General features: G+C 35.7%; 1 protein-coding gene across 1 annotated transcript in view; it reads left to right on the forward strand.

Moving 5' to 3' along the window:
• Positions 1–13,840, forward strand: part of LOC145988706 (uncharacterized) — a 106,240-nt gene extending 92,400 nt beyond the window's left edge. Inside the window, exons 20-23 of the mRNA XM_083123803.1 lie at positions 5,690–5,931; positions 7,427–7,685; positions 9,329–9,443; positions 12,598–13,840. Coding sequence (XP_082979929.1) covers positions 5,690–5,931; positions 7,427–7,685; positions 9,329–9,443; positions 12,598–12,610 — 629 coding nt within the window. The 3' untranslated portion in view covers positions 12,611–13,840. The remainder of the gene's footprint in view (positions 1–5,689; positions 5,932–7,426; positions 7,686–9,328; positions 9,444–12,597) is intronic.
• The last annotated feature ends 1,801 nt before the right edge of the window (positions 13,841–15,641 follow it).

The raw sequence follows: 15,641 nt of genomic DNA on the forward strand, positions 1-15,641 counted from the left end.
TTGTGTCTGTCTTTCTTTTCATAGCCATTCTCTTCTAGTTGTTCCCACAGGCTATTAATCTTGGTTTCTTCTTCCCCTTTCTCTGTGCATATCTTCTTTATTCGGTCTTCCATATTCCTTATAAAATTACGTTTAGTTCCATCACCCACATCACTTCTTTTGTGGCAGAACACTCCTGCCGAACACTTCTTTTGATACCATGTAGCCACTATCCCCATTCCTCTCTTCTTTTTCATCTCAATATCCAAGAAATTTAATGTTCCTTCCTGTTCCGTTTCGAGCTCAAGGAATATCCCTGCTTTCTCATCTTCTACATCTTTAACAAGCTTACTCAGCTGCCTTTTTGTTCCTTTCCATATCCCAAAACAATCATCCACATATCTACAAAATAGACTTAACTTATCTCCTCCTTTCACTATCACTTCTTTCTCCCATTCATTCATAACTAATTCCGCCAGCACAGGGCTCAAGCAAGAGCCTATATTTAGAACTTCACTAATCTTGATGATTTTACTCCCCACTCTGCTGTAGCTATTGTCCCAAATGGTTTCCAGCGCTTGTACCACTCTCTCACTATCCCATTCTCCTATAATGCTTTTCCCAACTTTTTTCCTCACTATATCCACTACGTGTCCCCTTTTGATGCTCGGGAACATGCTTCTCACGTCTAGGCTAAACATTGTGATTTTATCCCCAGACTCCTTCAGACCTTTTATAAGGTCCACCACCTGCTCACTGTTTTTCACGGCTCTGCGCTTTCTTGTTCTCTCACTAACACTTCAATTACCTTTTTTAACTTCTTCTCCAAAGGTTCCAAAATATTGTCCCTGCAATTCATCACTGGTCTCAACTTTATCTCTTCTTCATGTATTTTGGGAAAGCCTTTTAAACAGGGCAGTCTTCCTGCCTCCTTCGTGAGCTTTTTAAACCCCATCCTTCCACAATCTTTTATGATCTTTTCTCTAATATTGCGTTCCTCTTCCATTCCACAAATCTCCTCATACGTGTCCCCTTTCAGGTCTTCAAACTTCTTCTCGTACCATTCTTTTTCCATCACGACTGTGGCCCCTCCCTTATCTGCCTGTTCCACCACCACATCGTTCATTGTCTTGATTCTTTTCATACCCTCCCTTTCCTTCTGGCTCAAATTATCTAATCTTCTCTGTTTATATATTTCTTTCTTCAAAATGGCTGCTGTTCTTCTTCTAATCTTATCCCTTTCTGCCTCTTCTTCAATATGTAGCACCGCTTCCTCAATATCATATACAATCTCTTCATAGTTCACATTTCTCTCCATCACTTTGAAACCTCGGCCTAATTTCAAAAAAGCTTCCTCTTCTTCTGATATTTGAACATCTCCGATTATAACCACTCTTCTCCTGCCCTCTTCACCTTCTTCCTCTTCTCTTCTTTCCTCTCTCCATCCCAGTCTTTCTCCTTTCTTCTTCATCTTCAGTTTCACCTTCTCTCTAAAGTTTTCTTGCCAGCTTCTCATTTCATGGAATGTGAATTCTCTAGTAAAAATGGTGAGTCCATCTTCTATGGTTTCTTCCATTCCTGCCAGTTTCTCCTTTATTGGTTTGATTTCCTTCTTCCTCTTTCTTATTTCGTTCCATATCATTTCTTTTTCAAGTTTCTGTACTAACCTCTTCCATCTTCTGGTGCGACAATCCAATCCCTTCTTACTTATCTTCAGTCCCTTTGGTGTTGTGCCCTTCTCCAAACACTCCCTCAAGAATATTTCTTGCTCCTGCTTGTGTATGTCCTTCCTCTTCAAGTCCTTCCAGTCATTGATTTTCCTCATCAGCCTCGGAAAATGTCCAATTGTAATATAATTAAGCCTTGTTTCCATATTGAAACCAATAAGTTGCTGACCAAGGCAGTTTATTAAGGTAAAAACACTTAACACGTAACGTTTCGACCCTGTATCAGGGTCTTCCTCAGACGAAGAACTAAACTAAAATGATGAAATAAACTACACACAGAAAGATTTCATACACATTGCAGGGTCACAAGCCACACAACAACAAATCAAGTTGACAGTCCTTATCTAGGAAGATTTCTACAAAGGAATTAAACATATCACCTCCTGACAGTTGTTGACTAATGGGTCTACTACACTGACAGGTGATTGGCAGGTCAAGATCAGCAAGAGTCTAAGAACCACCTGCTCACCACTCCCCCACCCCTCCTGCCTTTCTGGTTATGGGTGAATACCTCCTCCTCTGGTCTTCTTCTTTTCTCTTCTTTCTTCCTTCTTCATACTTCTTTTTTCTTCATTCCTTTTCTTCATCCTTTCAACTTTCTCTAACACACTCTTCCATTCCTTGTTTATCTTGAGCCCTCCATTCCAATTCACGATGTCTTCTCCTTTCTTTTCTATTTCTTTGGCCTCCTTCCATTTTCTCACTAGTTCTCTCTTCTCTTTTTCTATTCGCCTAGCCGAATCCCATTCAACTTCATGTCCTGTTTCTCTAGTGTGTTTGAATATGGCATTCCTGTCTCTCTTCAATCTCACATCATCCATGTGTTGCTTTAACCTGTCTTTAAGTCTCTTCTTCGTTTCCCCTATATATACACTTTCACATCCTCTGCACTTCACCTCGTAGATAACCCCTTCCTCTTCCTCCTCTCTCTTTTCTTCATTCTTCTTGCTGGCTATACTTAAAATAGTGCGTCCTCCCTTCCTGTAAGTACTTATACCCACTTTCCTCAGCACTTTGCATATCCTCTCTGTGGCATCGCCCATACTTCTTATACCAAACCATCTCTTTTTTTCTTTTTCTTCCTTCTCTTCCAGTCCTCTCTCTTTTATCTCTTTCCTTCTTCTGTTGATGTTGTGTCTGTCTTTCTTTTCTGTCTTGTGTCTGTCTTTCACCACAGTCGTGATGGAAAAAGAATGGTACGAGAAGAAGTTTGAAGACCTGAAAGGGGACACGTATGAGGAGATTTGTGGAATGGAAGAGGAACGCAATATTAGAGAAAAGATCATAAAAGATTGTGGAAGGATGGGGTTTAAAAAGCTCACGAAGGAGGCAGGAAGACTGCCCTGTTTAAAAGGCTTTCCCAAAATACATGAAGAAGAGATAAAGTTGAGACCAGTGATGAATTGCAGGGACAATATTTTGGAACCTTTGGAGAAGAAGTTAAAAAAGGTAATTGAAGTGTTAGTGAGAGAACAAGAAAGCGCAGAGCCGTGAAAAACAGTGAGCAGGTGGTGGACCTTATAAAAGGTCTGAAGGAGTCTGGGGATAAAATCACAATGTTTAGCCTAGACGTGAGAAGCATGTTCCCGAGCATCAAAAGGGGACACGTAGTGGATATAGTGAGGAAAAAAGTTGGGAAAAGCATTATAGGAGAATGGGATAGTGAGAGAGTGGTACAAGCGCTGGAAACCATTTGGGACAATAGCTACAGCAGAGTGGGGAGTAAAATCATCAAGATTAGTGAAGTTCTAAATATAGGCTCTTGCTTGAGCCCTGTGCTGGCGGAATTAGTTATGAATGAATGGGAGAAAGAAGTGATAGTGAAAGGAGGAGATAAGTTAAGTCTATTTTGTAGATATGTGGATGATTGTTTTGGGATATGGAAAGGAACAAAAAGGCAGCTGAGTAAGCTTGTTAAAGATGTAGAAGATGAGAAAGCAGGGATATTCCTTGAGCTCGAAACGGAACAGGAAGGAACATTAAATTTCTTGGATATTGAGATGAAAAAGAAGAGAGGAATGGGGATAGTGGCTACATGGTATCAAAAGAAGTGTTCGGCAGGAGTGTTCTGCCACAAAAGAAGTGATGTGGGTGATGGAACTAAACGTAATTTTATAAGGAATATGGAAGACCGAATAAAGAAGATATGCACAGAGAAAGGGGAAGAAGAAACCAAGATTAATAGCCTGTGGGAACAACTAGAAGAGAATGGCTATGAAAAGAAAGACAGACACAACATCAACAGAAGAAGGAAAGAGATAAAAGAGAGAGGACTGGAAGAGAAGGAAGAAAAAGAAAAAGAGAGATGGTTTGGTATAAGAAGTATGGGCGATGCCACAGAGAAGATATGCAAAGTGCTGAGGAAAGTGGGTATAAGAACTTACAGGAAGGGAGGACGCACTATTTTAAGTATAGCCAGCAAGAAGAATGAAGAAAAGAGAGAGGAGGAAGAGGAAGGGGTTATCTACGAGGTGAAGTGCAGAGGATGTGAAAGTGTATATATAGGGGAAACGAAGAAGAGACTTAAAGACAGGTTAAAGCAACACATGGATGATGTGAGATTGAAGAGAGACAGGAATGCCATATTCAAACACACTAGAGAAACAGGACATGAAGTTGAATGGGATTCGGCTAGGCGAATAGAAAAAGAGAAGAGAGAACTAGTGAGAAAATGGAAGGAGGCCAAAGAAATAGAAAAGAAAGGAGAAGACATCGTGAATTGGAATGGAGGGCTCAAGATAAACAAGGAATGGAAGAGTGTGTTAGAGAAAGTTGAAAGGATGAAGAAAAGGAATGAAGAAAAAAGAAGTATGAAGAAGGAAGAAAGAAGAGAAAAGAAGAAGACCAGAGGAGGAGGTATTCACCCATAACCAGAAAGGCAGGAGGGGTGGGGGAGTGGTGAGCAGGTGGTTCTTAGACTCTTGCTGATCTTGACCTGCCAATCACCTGTCAGTGTAGTAGACCCATTAGTCAACAACTGTCAGGAGGTGATATGTTTAATTCCTTTGTAGAAATCTTCCTAGATAAGGACTGTCAACTTGATTTGTTGTTGTGTGGCTTGTGACCCTGCTATGTGTATGAAATCTTTCTGTGTGTAGTTTATTTCATCATTTTAGTTTAGTTCTTCGTCTGAGGAAGACCCTGATACAGGGTCGAAACGTTACGTGTTAAGTGTTTTTACCTTAATAAACTGCCTTGGTCAGCAACTTATTGGTTACAAATTTCAAGTTTAAATACCCGCTTGAACTTTTTGAATTATATCAGAACTAGCTAAACAGCATATTTTATAACTAAATGTTATCAGAACAGTTTGCTATAATAGGAAATTGACTTCGATGATCGAGGATACAAAGAAATAGATAATTCTCAAAAGGTTGCAGTGCATATTGCTTTTATGAAAATGTTATTTTTATATTATTCATGATATGTGAGTATATGCATAACTAAATATTTTTATGTGGACTGTGTGCACTATATATGCATAATCAATATAACTCACTTCTTATGTAATTAGCTAAATGAATCCATGGCTTTTGCGAAAATATATTTTATGCAATATGTCAGAAAGCAGGCTTGAGTGAATGGTGACACTGATTCACTGAAGTCGATTGATGAATAAAGTATTTTTTTCACGAAAGACATATTACATTCTTACATAACGATCAGTTTTTCTAATATGTAATGCTAAAGGTTATTTTCTGAAGTACATATTTTTCTACTCTTTTGGCAATCTCTTTTCCACAGCACACATGTGTTGCGAATTGCATTGTGCTGATCACATCACCTTTGCGAAAAGTTGAGATTGTGAATTTGTGAAGTCCTTCATCCATACCACGTATGTGTGGTACATTGGAATGGTGCAAGGGGTATCATTTCCTAGCTTTATGATCAATGTAGCCATAAGCATTGTGTAAACATAAAATGTTAGCAACAAAATGGTGACCAAATGGGTTTACGGTGTGGTATTTTTCTATTTCTTTCAGTGTGGAATATACCAGTGTATTGCTCTGATCCACTTGTTGCCACACCTTTTGGAAGTGTGCAGCATGCACAACAAATAATTTCAATACTAACAAAGATTTTCATGCTTTCATTTACGTACGTGAGGAGCATATACTTTGTATCTGACTACGATGAAACACTGGAGGTAGTGGAATTTCAGAACTATCCAGACAACTATAGATTCATTGTTGAGAAAGCACTAGAAGCTGTTCGAGCAATATTTGTAAGTATGCAAACCAGTACAAAGACCATTTTATTAATAATACATCCATTTAGAGCAAGTTTTAACACTTGTGCCTTTAAAATGTGTAATATTTTATCATGTGATAACAAGTCCAGGATGTTGTTATTCCTTTTCATGTGAGAATTTGTACGTAGTTATCAGAAGTTTTTGTAAGATGTACTCAGCTTTATAATGAATTTATCTAGGGCAATTATTATATCCTGAATAATTTTTGCAGGCAGTAAATGTATTTGAGATAAAACTGCCTTGTTACATCGGTTAAAGGTTACAAAATAGTAAGTTTCTATCTTATTTTATTTATTCACATCAACAGAGCAGTTTTTCTAATTGCAAATTTGATTAAAGGGAGAATTATAGGCAAAATGTATAACTAGTGACTTACTCCATGATGACACATGTGGACACAACCTAGGTATTACTGATTCATTTGTGTTGCCCACTTCACAGCAGAAGTGCTTGTTACGTTACAAGAATTCTTTGCACATTGCTTTTGCACATTTATCACGTTCCCCCTTGAATCCAAACATAACAAACTTACAAACTTAGCAAAAGTTCCTACCATCACCACAAACACTAACACCATAACAAACACAGCCACTAATGAACCTCCAGTGAGCGCACATATTCTATTTTGAGCCACACAACACCATTGAGGGATCCCCAGTGGAGGCACATTGCGCAGTGATTTGGATCAGTGCTCAAAGTGAGGTGGGATGGTATCCCCCACCTAGCAAAATTGCCCCAAAATATACCCCCACTGTCCCATGGTCACCATGTAGGAGCACCCCCCCCCCCCCGCTGAAATTTTCCACTTCAAGAGTGGGTTTGGATCCAACTTGAATTTCTATATCTAGTGCTGATTAACCTATCTCAGCTTAATGTGGACCTAAACAATCTCCATTCTTGAATAGGGGCCTCCTGACTGCATAGATAATGTCGCCTCCTTGTGATCAAGGGTCTATGTTCGATACCCAGTGCAGTCACATAGTGGTTCAGATCCCACTTTAGACTGTAGGCCCAGTCGCAATTACTCTTTCTGTGCATAAAGTGAACTCAAAAATAAACTCAATATCAACATCCATTCTTTAAAAAAAAGGTATTTTTATTAAGAATTGTGACTAATATTTCTTGCAGAATCAACTTTGTCAATGTTATTGTTTGGGGAGAAAAGTATATGATTGTATGTGTTCACCTGAGACGTTTTAAGTTCATTTAATCTGCTGAATGCTTGATGAGTAATTCTGAAAGGTTACCAATTAAAATAAAGTTTTGCTTCTTATTTGTAATTTATTATTTAATTTTGTTCAAAGTAGAAATTCTGTGTATTTATCCTAGTTGGTAATCTTAGTTGCATGCACTATTATTAATCTGTATTTGGATTGGATGATCAATTTTAATGTGAAACTAATGTTGAACTGTAGAATTAATGAACTGTTACTTATATATATTTTTTTTTGTGTGTTTTGTGTTTCAGGTTGAAGCACGCATTGTGATTCACAAGTTTTTGCAGAATGAGAAAGGTACTCGTATGTCTTGGGGAACAGCTCATGCTGAATTAAAAGTTCATTTCAGAAAAATATGGTCTGAACTTGCACAAGTACCATACCGCTTAGATGAAATTACATCTTTCAAGTGCCCATTGTGGTTAAATAATAAACCACATCTGGAAGAAATACTGGAAGATTTCCTTGTTGGCAGAAGAATAGATGTTCTCATTAAACTGAGATTCTGTGGTAAGACATATTTCATTTCCTTGAAATAATTGTTAATAAACATGTGTTGCACTGTAGCTATTAGCCAGAATCATCAGCATGTTACTAATCCATGTATTACCAGTTATAAGTTGAAATGTGTACAGTGGAACCCTGAGTTTTGGGTTCCCAGAGTTTACAATTTCGCACATTCTACATTTCATTTGAGTTAAAAGTTGTACTGAACTGCATAATCTATGTAATCAGTAGTACATGTGTTTTTTCACATACATAGTCAGTGAAGCCCATTAAACAATCCGGTACCATATTACCTTCTACTTGGCTTTATTTATAATACCAAATATTTTGACCACCATACCCTGGCTTTCAAGGAACTAAGCTGGTTCGACCTTTCAGGCGGTGTCACTTCCACACTCTTAAGAGTGTTCTACAAAATAGCACATCCACATGAACCCCCCTACCAAATTTTTTATTTTTTTTATTTGGGACCTAACTGAAAAACTTAAAATGCAGGAGAATGTTAAACGGAAGAAATTTTTATAACATGTTGCAGCAACGTTGGGACCATGAAGATTGAATTATAATGTGGGCAAATGTAAAGTCAGGGTCCAACTGTTCTCCATAAAAGTGTTACGCTTCATGATTCCACAAAAGACTGCCTGATGTAGTTCATTCCTAGTAAAAGAGAGATTAATGCAACAGAAGAAACATTGCCATTATTCATTTGATACCCAGGAGCGTATATTCTAGTCTAGTTAGTCTATCTGCGAAGCCTGAAGCTCAAAGAGTAAAATACAGAAGGAATATCGATTAGAAAATGTGAATAAAATTGTTCATTTCAATAAAACTGTGTCTCTGAAGCTGGGAACCTAATTTCTTATGAGTTAGCAAGTAACCTGATTGCCATTGGCATGCAATGTGGTTTCCCTGAAGATGCCGCGAGCGAGTAAAATTGGGTGTGTGGAACTATACATGCCGCTTACGCAGGCCTGATCTTCTCCCTTCCTCCATATATCTTGCTTGTTTAAGGCCACTTTATGAAGAGAAAGGCTAATTGGGATTTAACCTAAAGTTTAGAGTGGGATCCGAACCAACATGTGCGTAAACCAGGCATTGAACCTGGGGTCACTTGATTACAGGGCAAAGATGTGGCAATTATGCCTTGGGATAGGCCCTCCTTCCTCCACAGACTAAGACTAAGTGTCATAGTGAGATAGTTCAGATCTTGGACTCAGAATATGCCACTGATGATACCATATGTACTAATAATTTTGACAGTTTAAAATTATTCTGACAATTCATAAATAAATAAATAAATAGATAAATAAATGAAATAAATAAATTAATAAATAAATAATTAGAACACAAATATTTAAATATCACTGTACGAATGACCATAGATTATTTCCATTATTTATACTCATTTATGCCATTATTTTATTACTGCACACAAAATATGCTCTGGAATAGCAATGGTGGTATATTGTAATTACTCTCCAATCCCATGGACATTCCTAGTAATGAACATTTCTCATTCGACTGCACCTTGTATTGTTTGTGTGAATTCCATAGTTGGTGTATTACAGTTTTATTACCCCATGCATTCCTGCATGTATAGCAGCAATATCATGCAAAACTTCTCAGTTGGCGTTACGTATTTCCAGAGTTTATGGAAGCAATTCCCGAACCTGATTCTGGAAGGCCTGATCAAGAAGTTCATGTTGCAAACAATTCAAGACAAGAAGGTGAAGCTGCCGATAAGCAAGACACATCAGATAAGTAAGTGCTAATGTATTTTTTTTTAGTTTTATTCTAAAATAATTTGAGGATTCTGAAAAGGGAACACCCTGTGTATCAAATAATGTTTGAAGATACATGCTTTGAGTGTCATATGAGATTTGACACGTGTTGACTAGCAATTAGTAAAGTTTAATTTCTTACTATATTTGTGGGAAAGAGGGAGTCCTTCTTCACGTCATGTCCTTTTAATCCTCACGTCATAGGTGTAACTTGGCGGGGGCAACTGGGGCACTCCCCCTCCTTCCCAAAATGTTCAGGTTGTTTACAATTTACAAATTAGGAGAACTTTTGTTAACCCCTTGGGTCCTGAGGAGCAAAGTAATAAGGAGTAATATTTGTGATTTTGAAATTGTGACAGTTATTCAGTAAATAAATCCTGGATGCAAATTTATGGGATGGAAAACTTTTTGAATCTTACTCTCCCAAAGTTAAGCTGCAAGATCTATTCTAATTTTGTCAAAATCAGGCCCCAAGTTATGCCAGTGCCTCACATCATAGGCGTTGCCTATGTGGGGGCCTGATAAAGTTCAAATTTCATAAAAAGAATCAAGAATTTTTTACTTGTCTTCTTCTTCTACTTGATAAATGATTTTTTTCTTTACCACAAAATTATAATGTAATCTGTACTAAAGAAAACAAGGTATAATTTGTAACTCTAGCAAATACAGTTTCTAAGGAATAAACTTTTCTTGAAAAAGAGATAGATAGGTTAGTCTTATGTATGATAAATTTCAAATCTTTTCTTTCATCTGGAAACTGATTGAATAACATAGCCGTATGTATGGCATGCCTGGCACTGCCCCCTTTGACACGACCACTGTTGCCAGTACACTTCGTAACACATTTTGTGAATATGTCTTAACCCATTAACTTGTTCTGTAATGCACAAAATGCATAAAAAATTATCGTTCTCTCATCAATACCCACAGAGACCCATTGATACACATCGGAAATTATTGCAAGCTACTCCACAGCTGTCTTTTATTCATGTTTGTTTTTACTTCGTCCATTTTTTTTACACCTTGGTAATTTTTCTTCATGCTGAACATTCATCTACAGAATAATTTTCTTGTTTAATGTTTAGAAAACATCCATACAGAAAAAATGCAAAATTCATGCCTCTATTGATTTATGAATGAAAGTTACGTACATTTGAAAATCTTGGTTGCATGACCCATGTACCCATGATTCCAGGAATAGGACATGTGTCACAGTGAGGTGTTGAAGTGCCCCTGAATCTCAATTTTTAAAATTAATGCAAAGCTGTAACTTATCCTATCTTGTAAGTGAACAATCTAGACTTGTAATTTGGATAAAAATTTAAGTATTATATATAATTAAGTTAGAAGTTATTTTACATATTGTTAGTTTATTTTGACTTTTTGATTTACTTGTGTTTTCTATTGTGTCCCACCCGTGACACTAAAAAAACAATTAAATTCTTCTTTCACTGTTACATTTTCCCCTAGACTCCAATATAATATTCAAAAGTCAATTACCTTCTCTGCCTTAAATAATTTATTTTTCATCATTTGACAATTTACAGAAATTAAAATATAGTTCTTATTAAGTAAACAGGCAGTGTTTCACCTGTCCCACCCTTGGCACAAAATTGTGCACTTGTAGCTATAAATCAGGGAAAGTATTTTAAGGATAGTTATGTTTAATCAACAGTCCCAAGTCTCATATTTCATCACACAGAAACTGTAAGAAAAATGTTGCTTAATTATCAGTAGAATACTTACTCTAGTATCAAAAATGTAGTCTGCGTGTCCCAACTGTGGTGATGGAATGCCCCAAATGTAATGCACACAAAAATGTATTATTATTTTACATAGATTTTTGCATTAGAACAATTTCAATTGTGCATTCACTGAATATCTCATAAGGTTACTTAGCCTTATTATTGAATGCTTACCACCTTCTGAGAAGTCTCATAGCACACTAATTGAGCTTTATTACTCTCTGCAAAGGGACTAGTGCCTGGAGGAATGCCACATGGTTTGAGCATAGAATACCGTATTTCACTGTATACTCATTGCAGATTTTATGCTAAAAATTTTTGCAAAAAGTGACCATACATAACATTTAAAAGGAAGAAAAAATACTGGTATTTTTGTTACACTGCATATTTCAAATTTTGTATCAGGTAGCGAAAGAATATCGTAACGTTCTGTAGTATCTTTTAATTGTTATGTACAACGAACTCCCAACTCCCAGTCATTCAACCATCGTTTTCCAATCAGGAAATATTCAGAAACATCAGAGGACTGCAGTGTCAGACAGCACTTAAGCTCTTCCTGGTCATCAGCAGCATAAACATGTAAACGGACGAAATCCAAGAAGAGGCTACAGGGCTGTCTGACACTGCATTAAAATATAAATTCTTTAGAATTCTGGAAATTTAAATTTAGTTCAATCTACTATTAATATATAAAACACTAATAATGCTAACAACTGGCTACTGAATAAGCAAAAAAAAAAAAAAAAAAAAAAAAAAAAAAAAAAAAAAACCTTACAAAACAAGAAAAAAATTTAGTACTATTTTATTGTTCTTGATATTCATTTATTTATTTGGTGTAATTGTTTCTGAGACTTCTTGTGTTTTACAGATTGTTTATATAATGTCCATTTGTGCAGTTTAATACCAGTACTTAATAATAATAATCATTTGTAACTAAACTGTCTGTGGTGTAATATTAGGATATATGGAATACTGATTAATGCATGTTAAAATTGAATATAGTCTAAATCAATGCACATTATTTCTTCCTGAGTTTAGCGAACATTTTTCTATTTAAAAAAATTAACAAATTAGTTATTATCGATTTGTGCAGTATATTTGAAATATTACACTTGAGAGAGTTTACTACATTGTTGCAAAGTATGAACTTAAAAGAAATGATCTTTTGTCCGAAGATTCTGCACCACTATCATTAGCTTCGTTATCTGACAGGATGATGTGACAAAAAAGTTAAAAACTAAATTTTTCGGGCTGAAAAATAGAGTGCAACGATTATGCGGTGAAATATGGTATCAAGATTCATGCTCAGAGAAAGAAACTGAGCATTCATGACTATTTCCAGAACGTTCATCATGTTTCTAATCTTAAATTTTATTTTCCTTTCTTCAGAGGAGAATTGTAAACTATGTGAAATGGATCGTTGCAATCAACTCGATGCATGAGGGAGTGAGAAGAAGGATTTTTGAACAGAACTTGTGAAGAGATTTTGTTTCATACGTTTGAATCTGCTAGTCGTAAGCTTAAGTGTGATAAGATGTTCCATACTAGTCCTTTTTGTTTCCTTTGTAACCTTTTTTTACACATTAAAAATATAGTTTATGTACACGAGTTGCAAAGATATATTAAGTATTGGGACTATTAGAGTAGACTGTAACGAGGCTGTGCTTATTATCACTTAAAGTACCTGGAGACAAAATAATTGTCGAATCTCAGTTATATTTTCTGTTGTGTCGAAATAGTACATCACAGATTTTACTATTAACAACTTCCAGTAGACAAACTGCTACAATTGTGATGCTCAAAACATTTCACTGCCCATTTATGTGCCAAATAATTCAGTTTTGATCTGAAACAGTTTTATATCCATTTGTGCAGACAGATATCACAGTATTAAAAGGTTTTTGTTAGTTTTTGCTTATTCAGTAGTCAGCAATTGTATCTAATAGCATAGCCAGATTGTAGTATTATATTTAGCATTATTAGTGTTTTATATATTAATAATAGATTGAACTAAATTTTAATTTCCATATTTGTAAGGAAATATCTTAACTATAATATACTTTCACTGCCAGGTAAAAACTTTGAAATGTGCAGTTTAACATAAGTGTTATATCAAAGTTATTCATACTTGATATTGATGTTATAAAGTTGTTTTGTATTATCTTTATTCATGAAATAGCATAGCACTGTTTCATTAGTATTAGCAAACATCTTTGAATAAGGATAGTATATAGTTTAAATGATCGCTCAATATAGATTTTGTTCGTTGTAATTGAAGTGCAGATTATGGAAATCAGTACAAAGGCCAGTAACAGTTTTATTATTATTCATAGTTTTTGAATACATTGAATTACATAAGAGGCAGTTTTCAAAATAAGAAAAAAATTCTAAAAAATCGTATATTAAAATTTAATTGTTCTAGATATGATTGTTTTACTTGAGTAATTGTTTCTGAGAATTCTTTTCTTTTTTGATTGTTTACGTAATGTTCTTTTCCTTAAGAGTACATTACAAATGTTTGACACCTCAGCATGTTGAGGTGATATTTTTCTCTCTTAATGAGTAACCGATTGTTCAATTCTTTCTTATAATAATTGGAATTTGAAAAATTGGTTTGTTGTAATTCCTGAACTTTCATTGCAATATATATATTATTTACAAAACTTCATTCTGATAATAGCATTTTTATTTTTGACAGTAGTAATTTTATTTAGATTGTGAGATTATGCATCTTGCTGAAGTAAAAGTAATCAGTAGGGAGTGGATTTTCAGGTAAAAACATATTTTTTCAGTTGCGTCGGAAGTCTGCCAAATATAAGGACTACCAACCATGTGGTTCCAGTGTAATCTGAGAAGTTTTATTTCACATAATAATGCATAATTTTACCGTTAGGTCATAAAACACACATTTCTGGAGAAAGAACATAAAATGTATATATTTTAGACATCCTAGACAAAATGAAAGTTTCTGAATTCTTTGGAGTTAATGCATAAAATAGACAAAACGCATGGTAAGTTAGTAAATTACTATCCTATTCAGTACTCCACAACAAATAATTTTGAAGCTTTTGCGTGTGTTGTGAATGAGTTTCACAAAACTAACACACACACCATTGCAATACTTCAAGATTTATTGAAAGATGGACTATTTGGGTTTCCTGTCTGCAAATGTAAGCATTTTGCATGGCATGATAGAAAAACTGAAAACTCTACACAACTGCTTCATGAAACTGTGAACGTTGTTAGTGTAGTTGGAAGGAACTCTCTATCAGAGACATGCATGTAAGTGCTTAGAGACAAATTCCGAAATCTCCTCATAAAACACAGGGTATTAAAAACTGTGTGAAGTTGTTCACCTTTTGAAGAGAACATGTAGGTGATATTGATTGTGTAAGTGTGCGTGACATCCCTCACTTCAAACAGGCCCATCTGACTATGTGTGACGTGGATAGGTTGTTTTCAAAATACAATACATTGTTCAGGTGTGATCGGAGTACATTTTGAATGGACAATCTGGAAATGTGGTTTGTTGTTCATTGTAATAAATATAATGCAACAATCATATAACGTCCTGCTATTACTTGTGAGTATTAGAAGAGAAAGCTCAAGAACTAGGACTGGAAGTGAACACAAATAAAACAAAATATATGAAGATGGGAAATCCAGAAAGAGGCAGAAGAGAACCTTACATAAGAATAAATTGAAAAGAATATGAAAGGGTGGAAGCCTTTAAATATTTGGGCTCAATAATAACAGCAGATAACAAGACAGCTACAGAAATACAGGAAAGGATAACAAGTGGAAATCGATGCTACTTTTTTTTGCAAAATGTGTTTAAATCTAAGAATGTTAGTAGGAACACAAAAATTAAAATATATACAACAATATTAAGACCCATAGTAATGTATGGTTCAGAAAGTTGGGTGATGTCGGTAAGAGAGGAAGATTGGTTGTTAAGGTGGGAAAGGAAAATACTGAGAAGGATATTTGGAGCGGTAAGAGATAAAGAGGGATGGAGAATGAGAACAAATATGGAAGTACAGGAATTGTTTAACCAGTCAGATATTGTAGTGAAGATCAAACAGGGTAGAATACGATGGGCTGGGCATGTTCAGAGGATGGAAGAAGCACGGGTTGTCAAGAAAATATTCAATGGAAAACCGGAAGGGAGAAGGAGAAGAGGTAGGCCCAGGAAAAGATGGATAGAGGACGTGGAAGAGGACCTAAGAAGATTAGGAGTTAAAGGATGGAGAAGAAAAGCAGAGGATCGAGATGAATGGAGAGAGGTAGTCAGGAAGGCCAAGGACCTACATGGAATGTAGCACCGACCAGTAAGTAGTAAGTATCACTTGTGAGTATATGAAAGGGTGGACAGTTTTTGAAGGAAAATATTTTTTACTTTTAGTCGCTATTTCCATCATCTTTAGAACATA

The sequence above is a fragment of the Lepisma saccharinum genome, chromosome 6 (assembly GCF_977018435.1).
Source record: "Lepisma saccharinum chromosome 6, izLepSacc3.1, whole genome shotgun sequence".
Lineage (NCBI taxonomy): Eukaryota > Metazoa > Arthropoda > Insecta > Zygentoma > Lepismatidae > Lepisma > Lepisma saccharinum.